This window comes from Podarcis muralis, chromosome 7 (assembly GCF_964188315.1).
Source record: "Podarcis muralis chromosome 7, rPodMur119.hap1.1, whole genome shotgun sequence".
NCBI lineage: Eukaryota > Metazoa > Chordata > Lepidosauria > Squamata > Lacertidae > Podarcis > Podarcis muralis.
Window position 1 is genome coordinate 26,689,746 of NC_135661.1, and position 22,107 is coordinate 26,711,852.

The following is a 22,107-nucleotide window of genomic DNA, read 5'->3' on the forward strand; positions in this document are numbered from 1 at the left end:
CTGCAAGGAAGAGGTAGCTTAGCCAGTTTAAATGCTTTTAGTGGAACATCAGAGGAAATGTCAACAACAGCTGTGAGCAGATCTGAGCCCATCACGACACTATGCTCCTCCAAGAGTGGAGCAGGGCGGCTGCCTCAAAGAGATCTTCATACTCCAGGTTTGCCAGAAAGCACCTCTTCAGCGTTGTTTCGACTTTGCTCCCATCTCCAAAGCGATCTGTCAATAAGGTGGCGAGTGATTGGTGAAGAAGCCAGCCAACCATCTTGGCGGGTCTCAGGTCTTCCAGGCTGAGAGTATCACCACCCCAGAGACTCAGGTGGAGGATGTTGGCTGCAACTCGTGCAGAGAGCCTCTGAAATAGGAAAGGAGGTGGGGAAAGTCAAAGGAATGGCGGAGTTTGCTTTCAGGCGAACACCTCTGGTGTGCCTTTCTCTGGTTTCTGTTTGCAAACTTCCCCATTGGAATGAGGTACATTCTCTGGGGGAAGGGGGAGAATTGTAGAAAGCACTCAAACACAGGCAAGGTGCTAGTGTATGCCGTTTGAGCCCAATCAACCATGGTAAACCAGCAAATCCTGGCTTATCAGGATGTGTGAACACAGGCCATGCTGGGCTAGCTAGACAAACAGTCTGACCTGGCCTCAGGCAGCTTCCTAAGTTCCCAGTTGTTTAAAATAAAATTAAAAAGTGTACAATTCAGAAGATCTGGGAAAGGTATGTATAGTCAGCTTTGCACTCATCTGATACCATTACTAAATCAAGCCTTCAGTGTCCTGGGCCCCAGTCTTGTACGATGTTCTTCCAAAAGAGACTCAGTGGGTGTTCTCAATGTTAACTTTTGGACATTTGCTGAAAACCTTCTCTGCTGCCTTTTCTACATCTTTTCTACTCTTAGATGGTGATCTGTGATTCTGGTGTGTGTGTGTGAGAGAGAGAGAGAGAGTGAGTGAGTGAGTGAGTGTGGGGTATATATTTATTTTTGTCTCTCCTCACCCCCCACCTCCCGGACATTTCTTGTCATACACCACTTTGATATTTTTTAAATGAAATTGGAGCATATATGTATTTACTTATAAGAGCATGCCAGCTACCCATTCTGCCTGACAAAGATTCCTGGGAGCACCATATCCTCTATTATTGTAGCAGCCACAGCTGGTCCAATGAAAGCCATTTGCCAAGACTGTACTAAGGTGGCAGGTGAAGCCCAGCCCTCTGGTCTCAGTCAGAGGGTCTTTTGCAGGATACTGGTTCTGGGCTGCTATGGCCATTGCTAAGCAAGATGTGGGGAGGTGTGGAAGCCCTTGTGAAAAGAAGAGAGCAACTCTCACCTTGGCCGGATCCCTCCGAAGCAGCAATCCAACCAGCTTCCTCACTTCCAGGGGTACAGTTTCTGGCAAGGGCGGCAGGTCCTTATCTTGATAGCTCCTGCTTTCCAGAGCGGCTCCCCCTTTGCCGTAGAAGGGGTTATGGGCACCAAGGATCTCATATGCCATTGCCCCAACCGCCCATGTATCTGCTTTGCTGTAGTCTATCACAACCCCGGGACCGGGGGTCGCAGTGACCACCTGTCAGGAAACAGATACGGAAAACAAAACTTCAGACAAGGCCAGCCAAAACTTTAAATGCCTCCAAGCAGGTTTCTTTAAATGCAAATCGCTTGCTGTTGTTTGGAGGAGCAGCTGATAATTAATGGGATCAGGAGAGGCATGGAGGAGAGAATTTGAAGCTGGCATATACTTTTTGGTAAAATGCCACTTTTGGCACAGCAGGGATAACATTGCTTCTCAATGCCCGCTTTGATCGCATTAATTATCGGTCTAACCCAGAAGCTAACTGCATTTTAAAAATGTGCACGTGTAGTGCAAAGGCACATCTAATTTGGGGTAGTTCTTAAAAAAAAATACAAATAAATTTTCAAAAAGAAAGGTTATACAAGATTCTGCAAAGGATAGGGTTATCAAATGGGAAATGGTGGCTATGTACATAGCCCATATACAATTATAGATCACTGTCAAACAAATACAGTCATAAAATAAAGCCAAAATAAACCGCAGGTACATGAATGCGTGGAAGGTAGCGACTAAAGTTACAAAACACAAACCCTATTATACCAAGGGAAAGAGAGAGAGAGAATTACCTCTGGCGCCATGAGGCAGCCGTTGCCCCCGCGATCCACATACCAGCTGGTAAAAGGAAGTTTCAAGCCAATTGTTTTGTCAGCCAAACAGCAGCCAAAATCTGAGATGACCAGCCCTGGACACCCAGCTGCAAATGACGGCAAGGGAACAGAGTTAACATTCTGAACAGACACACAGCAGCCCAGCTTAGCACTCAGAATGGACAGCAGAAGCAAGCTTCTAGGGCTGTAAACCCGCCCCCGCCCCGGGAAGGTTCCTTCAAGGGGTATATATGACACCACATGTGGAGCAGGTTAAGACACGGCTTGTTTGATCAGCAGCACTACAAACACAGTGCTTTGCAAATGCTGGTAGCTGATTGGGGTTTCCAGGCACAGCGCTATGCAAATATGGGCCACCTAACATCACTGTGGCATCAGATTATAGACAGGTGGGCAACCCCATCCACCTGCCAAATGTGGCCCATGTGGGGTGGGGAGGATCTCGATCTGGAATGGTTTCTCTGATAGCAGTGTTTGGGAAGGGGTCATAAGACACTTATCTGTTATAATCAACTCTGAATTGTTATACAAACCTACATAATATTTGACTGCGATAGTTGCATATGCATGGAGTGTTTCTTGGGGGTAGGGATAAAGGATGTATTTTCAGAAACGGAAAAATAATGAAGGTTTTTAATGGAAAAGGTTGAGGTGGGGAGCGTTAACCCCACTAAACCAGTGCTACGCTCCCAACCTAATTCACCACCACCCTTCACCAAGTAAGCACACACTCTGCATCAGGAGATGCACAAGCACGGATTTCTGGTGCCACCTTTAGCTGCATCCTTCGTTCAAGACCAAATCTTTCCCCTGCAGTTTCTGCCTCAATGTCGTGCTACAAAGCGTTTCTCAGAGGGAACAGAGCATGTACTTCTACTGCGGACGTTAATTACTCTGCTCTGCTTACCCTTACTTGTCTCCTGCCCACTTGAGTCTCAGTCAGGCTGAGAGTAATTAACATATCCAACGCCAGAAACTGACAGTGGGCCAAAAGCGCTCTGGGCTCTAGCAGAGCGTGAATTTGCCCTGGGATTACCTACTGCTTAACGATCCCGAAGCACTGAGTTATTAGCCTATTTGTACTTTGGGACTTCAGAAATTGCTGCTGTGCAGCCAGGCAAACCACAGATGTCCAAAATCAGGGAGTTGGAGAAAACCCATCGACCAATTTGCAACTGCGGGGCTGGAGGGCAGCCAATATGGTCATGCCATTTTGGGTGTTCCTATTACCACTTTGCCTACATTTAATTTTAAGGCTGGAAGAATCCTCTAGCCTAGTGCATTTCTGCCTGAGACAGCTTCAGATCCTCAGTGGACAGAGAATGGGCTCTCCTCAACTCCATTTTCCCCATTTGTTACCAAAGTATTAGCTGTGTTGTAGAGCATCTGCTCTGCAAACATACATAAAAGTTCTAGGTTCAATCCTAGGGATCCCTGGGGAGAGACCCCAGTGGGAAATGCTGAAGAGCTGCTGGCAGCCAGTGCAGCCAATATAGAGCTAGATGGAGCAAGAGAAAGACTCGTTATAAGCCAGCTTCCTAGGCTCATTAGGAGCAGCCATCGCTGACTGGCAGAGCACTTGCTTCACATGTCAACGGTCTTTAGTCCAATCTTTGGCATCTCCATTTACAGATTTCTCTCGGCCGGAGACCCGAGAGAGTCACCGCCAGTCAACACTGGCTCAACTCAATGGACCTAAAACATGGTCTGACTCAGGCAAAGGCAGCTTCCTGGGTTGCCTATAACCTAAGTGCAAGAAAGATGCATCTTCTAAGCCGGGTGACACAGCAGCACCGAGATTAGTTGGAACATCCTGTGTGACATATAATGGGGAGTGTCCCTTCCAAGAGGGCACCTGCAATTATTGTTTATGACATTTGTATAGTGACATTCCAACCAAGTTCTCTGCGTGATCTAATCATCACACCAACACTGTGAGGTAGCCTAGGTGTGTGCCCCAGCAGCGATTCGAAGCTGGGTTTCCCCCATCCAAAGTGCTTTTTGTTGGTGATATGTGATGATGAGCAGCCTGATGCCAGGGTTTTCTAGCACTGCTCTAGCATTTTGAAGATCTCAGCCTGTTTTCTCCATTCCAAGCACAATGATCCTGTTCATCACCTCTCCCTGACCAGATACACGCACAGGTTTTGCAGCTGCGCTACGTACCGGCGTCAAACTCAACAAGGATGTTGTCAGACTTCAAATCCCTGTGAGCCACTCCGTGTCGAACGAGGTGGTCCACTCCTTCCAGTAGCTGCAGGATCATCATGGTGCCCAGGTGGGCAGCTGGGCTCCTGTCGCAGAGATACTGGCGCAGTGTACATGGGTAGCTGGATGGAGCAAGCAAGGAAGTGGCAGCTCATTAGTGGGGTTCCAGAAGCAACACCTAAATCTGACTGAAAATGGGAACATTGCTTTCTCTTCATCCTTGGGGGTGCAGTGAAGTAAACATCATTTTCATGTGGGAATGAGCTTGTTTTTTGAAGTCCTAGATAGCAGAGACATCTCCCATCCAACTCCTTCCTTGCTTGCTTTGGTGGTATAGGGCAACATGAGGAGCCCTGTTGGATCAGGCCAAAGACCCATCTAGTCCAGGCACCCATGGGAAGCCTGCAAGCAGGACCTGAGTAATTCCTGGGCCCACTTTCCCTTACAATGTCACCATGGAATGGGAGATGGCCCTGGCATGATGCTGCTCATCAACAGCAGCAGAAAGCTTGAAAAAGCACGGGAAAGTGCCTTTGCTATGGGGTATTTGAAATAAATGCACCACATCACCAGAAATTTAAGTCAACCTTCACTAGCTAAAAGGTGTGGGCTGTTTCCTTCTCCAATATTCTCATTCTCTCTCTCTCTCTCTCTCTCTCTCTCTCTCTCTCTCTCTCTCTCTCACACACACACACACACACACACACACATACACACACACACAAACAGAGAGAGAGAGAGACTGTTGAAATGACTCCTGAAAATTATGGCTCAGAGCAATTAGCACCCTGCACTCTTCAGAGCACACTGTCTCTTTCCTAGGACCTGTTTCTGACTACCCTTGCTTTCTGCTTCTTGACCCATCTCCCTGCTTCAGCTACAGCTTACTGTCTGGCCAGCTTCCTCCAAACCGCACCATGGCCTCATCCTTGATGGAACTGGACATGATGTGGAGCTAATTCTGCTTTCCTCATTTTCTTTTTCTTTCTTTCAAAAAATCAAGTTTCTAGTTCTCGTGGGTTAAAAATGATGAAGGCATTAACCGCAGAAAGCTCCAGTGTATTGGGGTGATAGTGGAAGTGGAATCTCTTCCTTACCTTTCATCTTCCAGCCTTGCATCTTAACTAATCATTTAGCTATACCAGCCTTCCCCATCCTGTGGCCCAACAGCTGTTGGACTCCAACTCACATTTGCCCCAGTCAGCATGGCCAATGCTCAGGGATGATGAGAGCTTGGAAACCACATTTGCCACTCGATCACTGTTGTTGGGAGCAGAGGATCAACTTTTGTCGCAAACCATAAAGGTTAGAAGCCACATGCACTTTGCAGCCATACAATCCATGGACCACCCTGCTCTCTCCCAACTTACTTTTTCATCACTAGGAAGAGTGTGCGGCTGTGCCCTATTCCAGAGGGATTCAGTGTGGAGGGCAGAACATCTGGATAGTCCACCGTTGCACCAGGAAGCAGTGGGACGTGTGATGTGAATGCTCGAAGCACCTGGACTATATTTGGATGAGGTTTCAGCCTCTTCTTCCCGAAGACAAGTTGCCTATTTCAAGACAGTTTGTTACCACTTACAACCGCTTATCATTGCTATTGCAGATTTAATTAGCAAAATGAATTTGCAATCTCTTTGTGGTCTGTTTTCTCACAGCCCAGCAGAGTAGCCCATTATGTTTTCTGGGCCAGGGTAGAGGCTGCATTGAACCCAGCTCTTCCATGGTCAGGTATAATTTGTCATTGATTGCTCCGTTCTCTATAAAAATGTATTAATTGTCCTATTATAGCCAAAGCATGGCTGAGTTACTGGGGGCTGTGCCTTGATCTTTGTTTAACATCCTTGTGGCTCTGACTAGTTTCAACCATATACTGGAAAAACGACCCATGGGCTGCCTGACCAGCTTTGGAATTTTGCTCCTGGGCGAAGTTGCCATTTATAACTACAAACAATATGTTTTAACTGTTGCATAACAACTGCTATTATTTCCACAAGGGTAGCCATGTTATTGTTTTTGCTGCAATGAAGATTAAGAGTCTGTGGCACCTTAAAACACTAAAATTATGGCATATAAGCTTTTGTGGACTTGAATCTGCTTTGTTAGATCCATTAACAGTTGCAGGAACACAAAGGAGAGTGAACTGTAAGCAATAAGCTCAGAAGGAAATGAAATGCTGGAAGCATGAGGGTGCCAACTCAGAACTAGAATGTATTCAAAATAAGCACAGTGACCGCTTTACAATATGAGTGAGAGGTGACAAAGAAATCTACTTGGTAATGTTGAGTTAATTATCATCTGTACTGTGAAAGGAAACTACTGTCTCAATTCAGACTCAAAGACTAAAGCTCTGCTTATTTTGCATGCATTCTGAGATCTAAATGAATTGTCACTGTCTGCTGTTTTTTTGCACCTCATTTCCCTCTGAACTTACAATTCCATCCCCAACCACAATAACAAGTAGACTCTAGTTCACAAAAGCTTACGCCACAATAAATTTGCTAGTTTTTAAGGTGTCACAAAACTTTGTTGTTATTATTTCTAAGGTACCATAAGAGTTTGTGCTGCCTTTCCAATTTACCAAGGCAACCTAGACAGGTCTCTGGCTGCTAGGAGCTTATGAAATAAAACAGACAATGAGGAAAGCAACAGAAGAAAGGACACAATGAGTCAAGGACAGGGATAGTAGGACTGTTACTGTTGTGCATTATTACTGTGCATGTTAATAAAAGAATAGGTCTGAACCCTGAGCAGCTTACAATCTTAATTAAGTTGCATGTACTTAAAACAGCCTTCCCCAAACTGATGCCCTTGAGATGTGTTGGATTACAGCTCCCATCAGCCTCAGCTCCCTCTCCTACATCATCAAAATTAACAAATTATACCTGGGAGGAGTGATCGCACCAAATTCTCCAGATAAGGCTGAACCGCTGGCTGGAACAAGCTCCTGTGACATGGAGTTGAGGATGCCTTCGCTTGAAGAACCAGCCTGCAAGAGCCCAAACATAATTTGTTCTCCTTCTGTTCAAATGAAGGCTGCCTCATCTAAATACAGTGGTACCTCAGGTTAAAGACGCTTCAGGTTACATACACTTCAGGTTACAGACTCCGCTAACCCAGAAATAGTACCTCAGGTTAAGAACTTTGCTTCAGGATGAGAACAGAAATCGTGCTCCAGTGGCGTGGCGGCAGCGGGAGGCCCCATTAGCTAAAGTGGTGCTTCAGGTTAAGAACAGTTTCAGGTTAAGAATGGACCTCCGGAACGAATTAAGTACTGAATTCGATTTCTGCACCACCCACCCCCATTTTGATGCAGTGTATCATAAAAAGAAGGGACGTGGGGAAATCTGGAGATAGGACTACAAAATACGTAAGGTCCGAAACACCCTCCTTTCTCCAAAAATAAAAAATAAAAAAATCCCTTAGCAAGATATGGTAAATATCTTGAAGCATAAAACAGCTTTTTAAAAAGAAGGGGGTTCCAATAATGGCAACAATGAGATTTATATTTGGCTTTGAGTCACATGTATTATCTCTGCAATCCTCCAAACAGCCCTATGAGGAAACCCAGTAATAACAATAATGAAGAGAGGATAGAAAATAATGGCTGGAAAGGGAGCTGTTAGGAGGCTTCTTTTCAAATTAATTGTAGGAGGGCTTTTAATGAGGCCCAGAACTCACACAAGTTTTAAACTCATCAGGGACACATTGGTGGGATAAGACATGAACAGAACACAATTGTGCCGATTTTAAATCAATACACCTGCATTTCCAGTTCCCATTACCTGCAAGAATATCTCTCAAACACTGTTACTTTTTAAACTACATTGTGGGCAGGGGAAAGAAATTATAACCCACCTGCCTATTTTTATGGGCCACTCCCCATCTACTTGTGCCCCAGCTGTTGAGTTTTACTAAAGTTTGTTTCTGCGTCATATTTGATACCATGTTCCTAATTTGTTTTTTTTTCCTGTTAATCTGCCGGCCGATTCCCATTCAGTGGGTTGGTCCAGGAGTAATGCCAAACTGTGCTTTCTGGTACAACATGAATGAGCCTCAGGTTCACACAAACACACAATCCCTTATGCATAGGGAATACCTACTTACTTACTACAAGGGAGGTCAGAGGAAAGAGCCTTTCAGTCATTCTGGAACTAAAGAACAACGACTGAAATGGCATCAGGTGGACTGGAGCTAGAATGCTTATGACCACTGCCCTTATTCATGTATTTTAATTTAATGTTACTATTTATACCCTGCCCATCTGACTGGGTTTTCCCAGCCACTCTGGGTAGCTCTCAACAAAATATTAACAACACTATAAAACCTCAGACATTAAAAACTTCCCTGTACAGGGCTGCTTTCAGATGTCTTCTAAGAGTCATATTTACTGAACCCTGATATAGAAAGCCTTAAGACAGCAATTCCCCCAGTTCTTGTCAAACCATTGTTTGCTGGGTTATCTAAACTACCGTATTTTTCGCCCCATAGGACGCACCGGCCCATAGGATGCATCAAGTTTTTTGGGGGGGAAATAAAGGGGGGAAAATTTATTTCCCCTCCCCAGGCGCTTGTGGGGCCGGCAGCGGGGAGAAGCGCTCTTCTCCCCGCCGCCCGCCTGCAGACCAGGTCCGGGGACAGCGGGGAGACGCGCTGCGCCTCCCCGCTGTCCCCGGAGCTTGCGGGGCAGGCAGCGGGGAGAAGCGCTCTTCTCCCCACCGCCCACCTTCAGATCAGGTCTGGGGACAGCGGGGAGACGCGCTGCGCCTCCCCACTGTCCCCGGAGCTTGCGGGGCTGGTGGCGGGGTCTCCCCGCCATGAGCCTCCAAACCACTTCGGGAGACAGCGGGATGGCGGCGTTCCGCCTCCCTCTGTCCCCTGACCTTGTGGGGCTGGCGCTGGGGCTCTCCTGAAGCCTGGAGAGCGAGAGGGGTCGGTGCGCACTGACCCCTCTCGCTCTCCAGGCTTCAGCGAAAGCCTGCATTCGCCCCATAGGACGCACACACATTTCCCCTTCATTTTTGGAGGGGAAAAAGTGCGTCCTATAGAGCGAAAAATACGGTAGTTTGCATGGTTTGGGTAACACGGCAAAGTATGTTTTGCCAAGAATACAGAACGAAGGGAGTGAATCTGAACAAGTATGGTGAAGGGATGGAAGAGAGAGTGCACAGGCAGAGTAAGGATTGGCCACTGTGGTTTGGCATTATGCTCCTCAAAGGTTTTAAAGGATTTCTTTAAAAGCCAACACTGCAGGAAAAAGAAGCACTCCATTTCCACCACTACCGCACTGCATTTTCTGATGCTGCTGCTTGTGCTCACTGTGAGAGCTGCATTACTCAGCCGGAACTGTTGTTTTGTTCCCAATCAAGCTGTTCATTATGTTTTTCTTCTCCCCAGAAACCTATCACACTTTTCAGAAGAAATAATTGACACCACGGTAACAACAGCTGGCTCTTGCAGGACATATTTTAGATTAACATCAATTACTGCTTCACTGGACTGAGGTTTCAATGCACTTTCCTTCAACACCTGAGGAGCAAACCAAACACAGGATCCTCACCGAAATGTTCCACATCATCTTGATTGCCAGTGGGAAGCCAGTTCTCCAACAACCAACTTGGCAGAGCTTTTCCCCTCCAGTCTGGGCATCTGAACCATTGCAATGATCAAAATGATCCGCTTTTGGCTCCGAACTTGCTTTGTGAGGCATGGCAAAAGGGGTTGTTGCTTCATACACAGCTGCGCTGCAGCCTTTGCCAATAGATCGTCCAATGGAATACTCTTCCAATTTGAAGCCTTGCTGGCGGAATAAGCCCAGGGGCTCTTTCTGAGGTTTGTTCCTCTGGATAAATATTGTCTGGATGGGGGAAAACAACAACAACAAAAGAGAAAATACAAATCATAATATTATGCTTATGATAAGGGTGCTTTTCAGTCGGCTCCAAGCAGCTCCTGCAGAAGGAGAGGCGAGACAGTGTGGCCGCATTTGGAATACTGTGTACAGTTCTAGTTGCCTCACCTTTAAAAAGGTAGGAGTTTTAAATGGTTTAAAAAAGGGCAACCAAAAGGATGGAGTCTCTCCCCTGTGAGGAAATATTGTAGCTTTGGGGACTTTTTTTACTTAGAGAAAAGGTAAGAGGAGACATATGATAGAAGTTTATAAAATTATGCACAGTGTGGAGAAAGCAACAGAGAAACACTAGAAGTTGTGGACCCCCCCCCAAAAAAAACCCCTCTGAGATTAGTGTCCGACTAAGGATCTGGGATCACGTGACCCGAAGTGTCTCCGGACAGCGCTGGCCCCCGGCCTCTTGAGTGAGATGGGCGCACAACCCTAGAGTCTGTCAAAACTGGCCCGTATGGGCAGGGGTACCTTTACCTTTACCTTTTAAGGATCTGGGATGCGGGTGGCGCTGTGGGTTAAACCACAGAGCCTAGGACTTGCTGATCAGGAGGTCAGGGGCTCAAATCCCTGCAACAGGGTGATCTCCCATTGCTCGGTCCCTGCTCCTGCCAACCTAGCAGTTCGAAAGCATGTCAAAGTGCAAGTAGATAAATAGGTACCACTCCGGCGGGAAGGTAAACGGCGTTTCCGTGCGCTGCTCTGGTTCGCCAGAAGCGGTTTATTCATGCTGGCCACATGACACGGAGGCTGGACGCCGGCTCCCTCGGCCAATAAAGCGAGATGAGCGCCGCAACCCCAGAGTCGGTCACGACTGGACCTAATGGTCAGGGGTCCCTTTACCGTTAAGGATCTAGGAGGCATGGGTTTAAATTCCTTTTCAAGCCACATACCCCATTGAGGGAGACACTGCCTCTCAACCTAACCTACCCCACCACAAGGTGGTTGTTGGGATTAAAAGAAGAGACGGGGAGGGCCATTTTCTCAGCTCCTTGGAGAAAAAGAGGGGCGTATAAATGCAATCAATTATTATTATTATTATTATTATTATTATTTACTAAATTTGTTAGTCGCTTTCTCTTGCCCAAAGCGACTTCCAATCAAACAACCACCTTAAACTCTATGGAAGGAAGTGTGGGACGGGGTTGGTATGGAAATATAAACGTCCCAAATCTATGCTGAAGACCGCCCCCCGTTGCCATGGTAACGAGGTCTAGCCCGCTTACCTGGATGCCCTTACAGGCCTCGCTCGCCTGCCTCTGCTCGGCCAGCGCCGGCTCCAGAAGCGCCAGCCCGAGGCCGAAGGCCAGCCCGAGGCGGCGGGGCCCGAGGGGGACCCGCGGCGCCATTTGCCGGAACAGCAGCAGGCCAGGCGACGGAGGCCCGCCGGTTAGCCCCAGCCGGGCCGCGGCCTCGCGCAGGAAGCTCGGGCGGGCCGGCGGCGGCTGCTGCGGGCGGCGGGCGAGAAAGGCGGCCGGCTTGGGCGGCGCAGGAGGGGGAGGCGCTCCCCCGAGCCAGCGCCACAGCAGGCCCCGGCCCAGCCGCGCGCCCCTTCCCAGCGCCTGCCGAAGCGCCATCTCCGCCCCGCTGCCCAAGACGCCCGGAGCGGGGCTGCTCTAGCTGCCGCCGCTGCCCTTGGCCTCGTCCTCGCGGTTCTTGTTGTTGTTGTTGCTGCTGCTGCGGCCAGGACTGTGACGCCGCAGAGGCGGGGCTGCGGCGCGACCGGGAGGGCCTGTTTATTCTTAGGCCGTGGTGGAAGGGAAAGCGGGCAAGCCTGCCCTCGGGCATGTGCAGAGTGCAGCCTGCGTTCCACATCGGTATATTTCGAGTACAGTATCTTTACTATTGCTTTTATTAGTTTGAAATCAAAGCGTGCGGCTTTAATCTTCGTGCTGTTATGTGGTTCGTTCTCATCCATTAATAATAATTATTATTAATAAAAATGTATAATAATAAATAATAATTTAAATAAATAATAAGTAATTAAATAATTATATATTATTACTATTGAACTATTTTTATTTATTTAAATTAATAATTATAATATATATAATGTAATTAATAAAAATGTATAATATACTTAATAATCATAATTTAAATAAATAAAAATAATTAAGTAATTATTGTATATTATTACTATTCAACTTTATATATTTATTTAAAATAATAATAATAATAATAACAATAATATACACACATCCCACCCTATACCTGGAGGTCTCAGGGTGGTTCACAGAAGAAAATCAAAATATAAAACCACAAACTATATAATAAAATAAAAACAATAAACCCAATATCCCACCCCCCAAAAGCCACCACATTTTCAAAGGGCATAGGATGCCAATCAAATCAACCAAAGTGCCTGGTTAAAAGGAACTTTTTTGCCTGGCTCCTAAAGGTATATAATGAAGATATAACCGCCCCCCTAATCCAAGGATCACAGGGCAGTTTACAGTATAAAAACACAAAATGTATAACATAATAACAAAGGAAACACAAGCACATTAAATGGGGGGAGGATTGCTCCCCCATTTAATGTGCTTGTATTGGTCCTTGTGCCGTTGAGCATGTGCTGAGTGCAGCCTATATTACATATTGGTATGTTTTGAATGCTTTAAAGGTGTTCTTGGTTTCTTTCTTTTTTAACCTGTTGACTGTTCCTAACTTAATCTGCCCGTGGTTATTTGATTTATTGCACATTATGTGATACTGTGTATTGGTGCCACCTGCTCGTGCCAAATCATTCCTAGGCTGTGGTGGACAGGAGTACCTTTTGAGCTAGTGCAGAATGCACCTGCACACACAGAGAGAAAAAGATTTTGAGTATTTTAACCTGTTGATTTTTCTGGTCTTAATCTGTGGCGGGGAAAAGTCAATAGTACTCTGTGTAGAGTGCACCATACAGATTTTAAGAGAGAGATTTGGTGCGTGAAGGAAGCCAGTGGCTGGCCATATCTATCCAGGAAGCCCACAGTTTGGGTGGGAAGGCCATAAGGAAAGAGAGCAAGCAGATTTCTCATAGCAGGGAGTTGCAAACAACAACAACAAAATGGCAAACAAGACCACCGCAATACAGTATATCTCAATGCATTTGGGCGGTACATTTGGGAGACAGTAGTCCCTTAGGTATGAGGAGCCTGACCTATTTCTGCACGCAGGGATTCGTGATGGGAACGCCTTAAGGGCTGTTCGCCTTTAAATTATGTTGCCCTCCTCTGTTACATAACTGTAGCAAAAACGCAGCAATTTTGTTCCGTTTTGATTGGAGCGGAGCCATGGAATTAATACTGGCTGAAGGTGCTTTTGTTCTCTTGCTACATTTAGAGCAGCCTGTAACTAACAGTCTTTAATTATTGGAGAATTAAGCTCATTGTGTTGCCCTTGATAGAATTTTCTGGAGTCGAAAACAGCAAACCCGTAAAGGAAAATATTGCTCTTGGGACGGAAAGCGCTGCACTCCTTTCTTCCCACGTGCGAGAATTAAAAACGGAGCAAATTAAAAACAAGAGTTAAGAAGAGCCAAGCCCAAATGAAGAAGAGGTGGTGGGGAACAGGGGAACAAAATCTTGATTTCCACACTACTAGAAAGGCAAGAACAAAAGGATTCCTTAGCTACTGTTCTTTCAACCCTCCTGGTTCTGTGGGTTTGTGCATGTGGTGGCATTCCCTGCCTCCCGAATTCCAATTTAAGAAGGGATGCAGGTGGCGCTGTGGGTTAAACCACAGAGCCTCGGACTTGATTCAAACCTGTCGCGGTTTGAATCCCCGCGACAGGGTGAGCTCCCATTGTTCGGTCCCTGCTTCTGCCAACCTAGCAGTTCGAAAGCACATCAAAGTGCAAGTAGATAAATAGGTACCTCTCCGGCGGGAAGGTAAATGGTGTTTCCGTGCGCTGCTCTGGTTTGCCAGAAGCAGCTTAGTCATGGTGGCCACATGACCCGGAAGCTGTCTGCGGACAAACACCGGCTCCCTTGGCCAATAAAGCGAGATGAGCGCCGCAACCCCAGAGTCGGTCATGACTGGACCTAATGGTCAGGGGTCCCTTTACCTTTATTCCTGACATTAATTCTGCAGCTCATTTCCTTCTGTAGTTTTGCACTGTCCCATCCTGCCTCCTCCCATCAGTGATTGCACATTACGGCAGCATTCCCCAACCTGGTGCCCTCTGGATGTTTCAGAACTGCGACCCGTGCTGATTTCCCAAATGCTAAAAAGGCTGTACACCTGCAATAATGACTCTTTACAAACCGTATCTGAATAAAGCCAAGCATGGAGTTATTTGTCAAGTTTCACTTTTAATATTGCAACAAAAACAGAAGTGAATACAAGTCATATGTAAAAGGCATATTATGGGAGGCTGGAAAATGCTGGACCCCAGGGCAGTACTGAAATACTGGTGGGAAAAGCATTGCCAATGTAACAGCACACATGATTACATTACAGTTCTTTTTGTGTCATGTTTTACGGGTGCAAGGATGTCCCTGTACATAAGTAAAACACACAAAATTATCTTGACGAAAGCAAATAAACAGGTCAAGAACGGCATGCAGGAAACCACTTAAACGAAATTGCATTGATCTGGAAATAATTGGTATAAATGGGTTAAAGTGGGAAAATCAATCAAATTATATATATTGGGAGCAAAAGATTTCAGTCACTGAATACACGTGAGTCCTAGACATGCATATGGCTTCAGACGCACACCTTTTAACACTGCAGCTTTGAGAGCTGGTGCTTGGGCACTTCATTTCTCCCTCCCCATCCCTTTTTCCTTGTGTGCCATAGCTTTGAGATCATAAGTCTGTTGACCATGACTGTCTTCTGGTTCTTGTAAGAAAGAGTGGGGTGTCACAGAGAAAAGAAAAGAGCCTTTTTTTGAAAAGGGATTGTCTAGAATTCTAGACATAAGGGTTGAGCCCCCAGCCCTAGAAGTCCTCCTCCTCTCCAGCCTTTTCCACATCTGAGGAAGAGCTGCACCCCAGCTGTGAAGCATCTGCTTTGCTTGCAGAAGGTCGCAGGTTTAATTCCTGGCATCTCCAGGTAGGGCCACCTGAAATCTCGGGATAGAGCTTGAAACAAAACTAAGCTAGATGAACCAATGTGTTCCTGTTTAAATCAACCCTTTATTGAGAACCATGAGGACTGGGATCTTTTTTATATTTTGGAGGAGGACCATAGTTTCTCCTAAAGAAGCTATGGTAGAGCATCTGCTTTGCATGCAGAAGGTCCCAGTTTCAATCCTCAGCATCTCCAAGTAGGGCTGAAAAAGTCTGAAGCCTATGCAAGCCACGGCCAGTCAGTGTAGAGACGGTTCTGAGCTAGGTAGACCAATGGTCTGATTTGGTCTAAGGCATCTTTCCGTCTTCCACCTGGAGCAGTGCATGCTAGCAATGCAGATATTGAGATGAAGCCATCTCCATTTTTTAGGGGAGAGTTGGTGGGGGAAGCCACTTCTGTAAAGCAGGGCATTAAGCTGCAAAAGGATTTCATAGAATTCTAAAGTTGGAAGGGACACCAAGAGTCATCTAGTCCAACCCCATCTTTCACCCAAGGTGTGGCTCGAACCCATGACCCTGCGATTAAGAGTCTCATGCTCTACCATTCCTTGCTTTCATAAATATCGCTCTTAGCCGAGTGATTTCCAAAGTAGCTCCCTCCCTGAATGTGCAGGATGGGCTAAAGGAATCGCATTTGAACTGAATATCTGAATCTGCAATAGTTTTGAAATATATAAAAGGACTCTGTCCATCATGCTGGGAGCATTAAGGTCACCAAAGCCTCTGTGGGTTGATTCTTGTTTCTTGTGCTCTTCAGACCATCTTCAGGTCTTCTGGTCCAAAGGAGAAAGGCAGAAGGTCCTCCAAAGTCTTCTGAATGTGCGTCCCATCAGCCTTGGCCAAGAAGATTTCCCAATGTTTGCCGAACTAGATAGGGTTTTAAAAAAGAAATCCCGTGAGATGGTTGTCTTATAGCACAATCTGATGCATTTCTACCCCAAAGTGTGTCTTCTCACTGAGTTAGTACAGTGGTACCTCGGGTTACATACGCTTCAGGTTTCATACGCTTCAGGTTACAGACTCCGCTAACCCAGAAATAGTACCTCGGGTTAAGAACTTTGCTTCAGGATGAGAACAGAAATCATGCTCCAGCGGTGCAGCAGCAGCGGTAGGCCCCATTAGCTAAAGTGGTGCTTCAGGTTAAGAACAGTTTCAGGTTAAGAACGGACCTCCGGAACGAATTAAGTACTTAACCCGAGGTACCACTCTATAGCGTTTTCCAGACTTGGGTCTCTAGCTGCTTTTGGACTACAACTCCCATCATCCCTTGCTAGCAGGACCAGTGGTCAAGGATGATGGGAACTGTAGTCCAAAAACAGCTGAGGGCGCAGGTTTGAAGAAGAACGCCAAAGCTGGAGAATAAACGTCATGGTGCACCTGTAGCAGCAAAATCGGATGCCTTTATCTGCCCAACTTGCAATAAAAGCATTTCTCTCTCATATTGGTCTCTAAAGCCACAGCGCTATAACTCTTCAGTGGTTAGACTTTACCCCCCCCCCCCCGAAGGTGCCCTCTTCCATTGTCTCCCAAGACAGACGGAGGCTAGCTTGAAACTGGATCAGCTCAAAGGCCCGTTTAGCCCAGTGTCCTGTTCTCCCAGTGGCCAGTCAGATGCCCCAATGGGAAGACCATACAGCACCTGAGTGCAGCAGCCCTCAACACCTGGTACACAGAGGTATAGAACCTCTGATACAGGAGGCATTCAGGTAATCAGAATAGCTTGGATCCCCTTTTAAAAACTGGTGTGACGTTAGCCACTTCCCAGTTCTTAAGTATGGACTCTGATCTTTATATTAGAAGGCCTGCCCCCTCTCTCCAACTTAAGACCCCTCCTCTCTTTAATGCAGTGATGGCCAAACTTGGCCTTCCAGCTGGTTTGGGACTACAACTCCCATCATCCCTAGCTAACAGGACCAGTGGTCAGGGATGATGGGAATTATAATAATAATAATATTTTTTTATTTATACCCGGCCCTTCCCAGTTCAAAAACTGGGCTCAGGGTGGCTAACAACAAATTTAAAACACTTAATTGTAAAAGCAGCATAAAATACAGTATAAAAACATGAATAACAAAAATTCAAAGTTCAGAAATCAATTTAGGGGAAATCCATCTAATAAGCATTAGATAAACCCCCAGGGCTAGCTGGCTGAATTAGTCCTACTTGGGCCAGCGAGGAGGCCAGGGGAGAATTAGCTGTGGGGTCTCAGAGTGGGTGAGGGGAAGGAAGAGAAGGGAAATAAAAGATCAGGCTGAATTCAAATTAAAGGCCAGGCGGAATAGCTCTGTCTTACAGGCCCGGTGGAAGGAGGTTAAATCCTGAAGGGCCCTAGACTCATGGGACAGAGCATTCCACCAGATCGGAGCCATCATTGAAAAGGCCCTAGCCCTGGTTGAGGATAATCTGACTTCCTTAGGGCCCGGGACCTCTAAACGATGGTTATTCATGGACCTTAGGGTTCTCTGCGGGGCATACCAGGAGAGAATTGTGGTCCAACAACAGCTGTAGGGCCATCACTGCTTTAATGCCTCTCTGGCCTAAAGGAAACAAGCCATTTCCACAGGGGGGATCTCTTGTCCTTTGGTTCTGGTGTGTTCGTGTGACAAAGGCAAAGAAGGGTATGGGGTTTAAAGGAGTGGTCTGTTTACCTCTCTGAGCACTTGTCTGCAAGCCCCACAGGGCACCGCGAACGTTTCTTGGCTGTTGCTGTTGGAGCAGAATAAAAGCAGAGTTCAGGAGTCTCGCTCATAGCAGAGGAGGCTGTCTACAAAATATGCTAATACGGTGAAAGATTCAAGTTGAAAAAATAATGAAGTCAGAACAAGACACACTTCCCAGATCATTGGGTGGGTGGCTGGCTGGCTTCCGGACAGGTGTCCACTGACCGCAAGGTTTTTCCAGCATCCATATCACCACCACAGTGTCATCAGTTGCCAGCCCAAATCTCCCCCTGCCCCACACGGAAACCTAGTTTAATCCAGATTAAAAGAAGGATAAAATCTGATAGGTTCAAAAAGGAGCCTATTGCTCATAACCCAGTTGTAATGCCCCAGCAACCCATTTGCAAATCTGAAGGCACCCAGAGTTGGAGGGGGCATTGAAAGCCATCTAGTCCACCCCTTGCACAATGCTTGGGCATCTCCAACAGGTGGTCCCAGCAAGGGGAGCTCACCACCTCTCTAGAAAATTGGTTCTATTGTCAAACTGCTCTTAAAGTCAGATCTAGGCCTAGGACTCAGCTACATTAGTCAACAAACAGCGTTTTGAATGTGTTATAAACCTGCAACACCAGATGGCACCAGAGAGCAAAAAAAAATCTAAGTGATTTTTCCATAGCGGTTTTTTTATTCTGTTATAACAATTTAATTTCTGACTCATTTATATTGTTTTTTCCCCTTTGTGTAGATCCATCCCTAGACCTCTTAGAAAAAAAGATACAGAGACCCATGTATTCCATCATTCTGCTTATTATGGAAAAAACCTTTCATTCCAATGTTATTTTCTTGCATTGCACCTTCTTGGTGTCTTTACCTGTCATGCGAAAGCACCTGAGAAGGGTACAGAGCAGGTGAGAGGGGGGTGGGGGGGTGTCCTGGGGGCCAAACAGACACACCTTTGGCCCTTGGGCTTGAGTTTCTCCAGCCCTGGTCTCTTATCCCACCAGATCTCTCACCACAGGTCTCAACAAAAGGCCAAGGGAAGGGAAAGAAGGTCAAGAAACCCATAGCATTTAAGACTCAGTGTATGTAGTGAACTGTCTGGCCCCTTCTATATTCCTTATTTAAAGCAACATCAAACCACCTTAAATGGTCATGACTTTCCCCCCTGCCCTCCACCCAAGAATCTGAGAACTGTAGTTTGTTGCTTGGTGCTGAGAGTAGTTAGGAAGCTATTCCCTTCCCAGAGCAACAATTCCCAGAGTAGTTCAACCACCAGTCCCTCTTCCCAGTGAATTCTGGGAATTGCAGCTCTTTGATGGGGGGAATAGGGGTCACCTAATAACATCTCAGCACTCTTAATAAGCAACAGTTTCCAGCATTCTTTGGGGAAAGCCATAGCTGTTTGAAGTGGTGAGACGCTGCTTTAAATGTATAGTGCATATAAAGCCACTGGCTGATAGCAATTATTTATAGCCCATCTTCCAGGATGCAAACCCTCCCAAGGCTGCTCGTTCACCAAGGAAGCAGGATAGGAATAATACCTACCAAATAATAGCTATAGCTCGAAATTTTGTATGCCCTTCTGACACTGCCTTCTGGATTGCTGTACGTTCAGCACACACGCCCAGCGGGTAACATGCATTTTCAATGTTGCAACCTGTAGAAAGAAAGCACGAGATGGGTTAAAATCTCTCGTGACGAAGCCTTAGAATCCATATCTATAGTATATTGTACTCATGGCAGCAATGCCTCATCATGGATTGGCTGAGCTGTTGTGGCATCACAGAACATTCCATTGCTTATGGAATTGGAGAGCTTGCAGGTCAGCTTTTGCGAGGGAAAAGAACATTGTCAGTTTGACAGGAATTAAAAATTCACTAAAGGCTGGGGAATGGTTCTGGGGAACTAAGGAGCCAGTTACTGATCATATATATATATTTTAAAAAAATATTGATTAGATTAAAAAAAATCTAACCATTTCTGCCAATCTATCTTTGATACCTCTTACAGAAGCCACAGTTAGAACTTGAACTGGTTCATTAAGTATTGTCAAATTCATTCATTTTTCACTCTGAGTGATATCAGTGGTTCTGGTTCATTGATTATACAGTACCCTGGCTACCCCCTGCAGAAGAAAAGTTCTGGTTCAAAACACATGATGATGAATCATCAGTACTGTAGGTTTATTTCCCATTTCAAACCTCACTGCCCCCAAGAACTCACAATGAGGCATTCGGCCCAACCTGTTCAGATGTAGCTGGACCATTAGCCATGCTTGCTGGGGTTAATGGGAGTTGGGAGTCCGATAGCATCCAGCAGGCAGAATGATGGCTATTCTGGCAAAGCCTCAGTGCTCTTCCACCCGCAATATAAGGGATAATACTGGTGCCCTGCTTTATAGGGCTGTTGTAAAAGGTAAAGGGTAAAGGGACCCCTGACCATTAGGTACAGTCGTGACCAACTCTGGGGTTGCGGCGCTCATCTCGCTTTATTGGCCGAGGGAGCCGGCGTTTGTCCGCAGACAGCTTCCAGGTCATGTGGCCAGCATGACTAAGCCGCTTCTGGTGAACCAGAGCAGCACACAGAAACGCCGTTTACCTTCCCGCTGGAGCGGTACCTATTTATCTACTTGCACTTTGATGTGCTTTTGAACTGCTAGGTTGGCAGGAGCAGGGACCGAACAACGGGAGCTCACCCCGTCATGGGGATTCGAACCGCCAACCTTCTGATCGGCAAGTCCTAGGCTCTGTGGTTTAACCCACAGTGCCACCCGCGTCCCTAGGGCTGTTGTAAGATTACTGAAATGAGGCATGCAATGTGCTTTTCAGGGGGGTGGCCATGTGTTCTACTTTACTGAAGGCATTGCTCTGTCTGAAGGCATCTTCTGTTTGAAAGGCTGCTGCAAAAACAGAGGGCAGGCAAGGGTACGCAAAATTGCAGGTGCGAATTGTGAGCATTGATGCAAATGTAGAAATTACAGCATGGATTTAAGCAGAAAATGCAGTGCACCTCGGCACAATGGGGAAGACCGGGCGACCTGCATGCCACCCCAGCCAGTTCTGAGGGTTCTTGATCTTTCAACCAGATTTGAACCAAATACCCTGCAAATACATTACTACCAGGCCACAGATCCAATCCCCAAAGGGTAGGGCAGGGGAAGGTTCCTTGTCTGAAGCTTTGGAGTGCCATTGCTACCCAGAGTGGACAGTACTGAGCCAGAGGGACTTCAGTAGAAGGATGCATGGCATGGCAGCCACATGGAGGAGGGTCTTCCTTCACTTACCAGAGAAGATCTTCCCATCGGAGGTCAGGAGGGCAGCCCCCACAGGGTAGTTGCTGTAGGGGCAGTAGGCAAACCGTTTGGCTTCTTTGCTTGTGGCCAAAAGGAGTTGAACCTGTTCGGGTCCCAGTGCAGTGGGATTTGGAGCGCCGCCGTGCTGTTGCGCCATTGCAACGTGGAGGCAGTATCTGGCAGGGCCTCCCTCAGCAAAAGCCGCACTCCCAGGGACAGGAGCGTGTGTGCAGGCACGACCCCTGAGATTCACCTTTCCTTTAATTCACGTTAGAGGAGAATTGGGGTCTTCCTCTGACAGGTGCCACAGGCAATGCACCAGCGCGCACCCATCTGTTGCTGCAAAAGTGCCCGGCCAAGCTCTCGTCCTCTCTTGCAATGCAAAACAGCTTTCTCTGAGTGAAGTGCTTTGATCTTTGCTCTTTAGCTAGCTACACTGTTTGTGTGCAGTTGGTGTGTGGGGGGAGAGGACTTGCCTGCCCTTTCTCAGCAAACGTTCTCTCCGGGAATCATGTTTTCCAAATTATCGCTGCTGCCAAAGGCCAACGAGGTTGGGTGGGTCAGGTCAACGTCCCCACATGCTCCTTAGCTCTCTTGACAGGCCTCTTTGTCCTCCTCTGCTCTGGCTCTGTGGTGACTTAAAGGTCCCTGCAACAGAATCAGAATGATGGTGAGATGCAACAGTCGCTGGGGAGTGACAGATGCCAATTAGATCTGGGGCTCATGCTGGAACGATGTGCTAGGCTTCCGGTGCCTCTGTTTAACCAAGTGGCTGTTGTGGGTGTTTGGAAAGGTTTAGCTGTTGCCTTG

General features: G+C 46.7%; 2 protein-coding genes across 2 annotated transcripts; both read right to left on the reverse strand.

The window, feature by feature from the left end:
- Window positions 1–18: 18 nt before the first annotated feature.
- On the reverse strand, window positions 19–11,988 carry PINK1 (PTEN induced kinase 1). Its single transcript, XM_028740556.2, has 8 exons — window positions 11,515–11,988; window positions 9,947–10,243; window positions 7,272–7,375; window positions 5,757–5,939; window positions 4,345–4,508; window positions 2,137–2,264; window positions 1,328–1,564; window positions 19–352 (listed from the first exon to the last, which is right to left on the reverse strand). The coding sequence occupies exons 1-8, from the start codon at window positions 11,863–11,865 to the stop codon at window positions 92–94; spliced, it is 1,725 nt and encodes a 574-aa protein (XP_028596389.2). The 5' UTR covers window positions 11,866–11,988; the 3' UTR covers window positions 19–91.
- A 2,575-nt stretch (window positions 11,989–14,563) lies between these two features.
- CDA (cytidine deaminase) lies at window positions 14,564–21,764 on the reverse strand. Its single transcript, XM_028740553.2, has 4 exons — window positions 21,289–21,764; window positions 19,551–19,662; window positions 17,994–18,051; window positions 14,564–16,212 (listed from the first exon to the last, which is right to left on the reverse strand). The coding sequence occupies exons 1-4, from the start codon at window positions 21,452–21,454 to the stop codon at window positions 16,099–16,101; spliced, it is 450 nt and encodes a 149-aa protein (XP_028596386.2). The 5' UTR covers window positions 21,455–21,764; the 3' UTR covers window positions 14,564–16,098.
- Between the last annotated feature and the right edge of the window lie 343 nt (window positions 21,765–22,107).

What these genes read in the sequence shown, in the direction of transcription:
- CDA (XM_028740553.2), bottom strand. Translation starts at nt 21,454, where the DNA reads ATGGCGCAACAGCACGGCGGCGCTCCAAATCCCACTGCACTGGGACCC. An exon ending in CGATGGGAAGATCTTCTCTG is followed by an intron (nt 19,663 to 21,288) that starts GTAAGTGAAGGA and finishes TTCTTTCTACAG; the next exon opens with GTTGCAACATTGAAAATGCA. An exon ending in CGAGCTATAGCTATTATTTG is followed by an intron (nt 18,052 to 19,550) that starts GTAGGTATTATT and finishes CTGCTCCAACAG; the next exon opens with CAACAGCCAAGAAACGTTCG.
- PINK1 (XM_028740556.2), bottom strand. Translation starts at nt 11,865, where the DNA reads ATGGCGCTTCGGCAGGCGCTGGGAAGGGGCGCGCGGCTGGGCCGGGGC. An exon ending in CCTTGTTGAGTTTGACGCCG is followed by an intron (nt 2,265 to 4,344) that starts GTACGTAGCGCA and finishes CGTCATTTGCAG; the next exon opens with CTGGGTGTCCAGGGCTGGTC. An exon ending in TTCGGAGGGATCCGGCCAAG is followed by an intron (nt 353 to 1,327) that starts GTGAGAGTTGCT and finishes TTCCTATTTCAG; the next exon opens with AGGCTCTCTGCACGAGTTGC.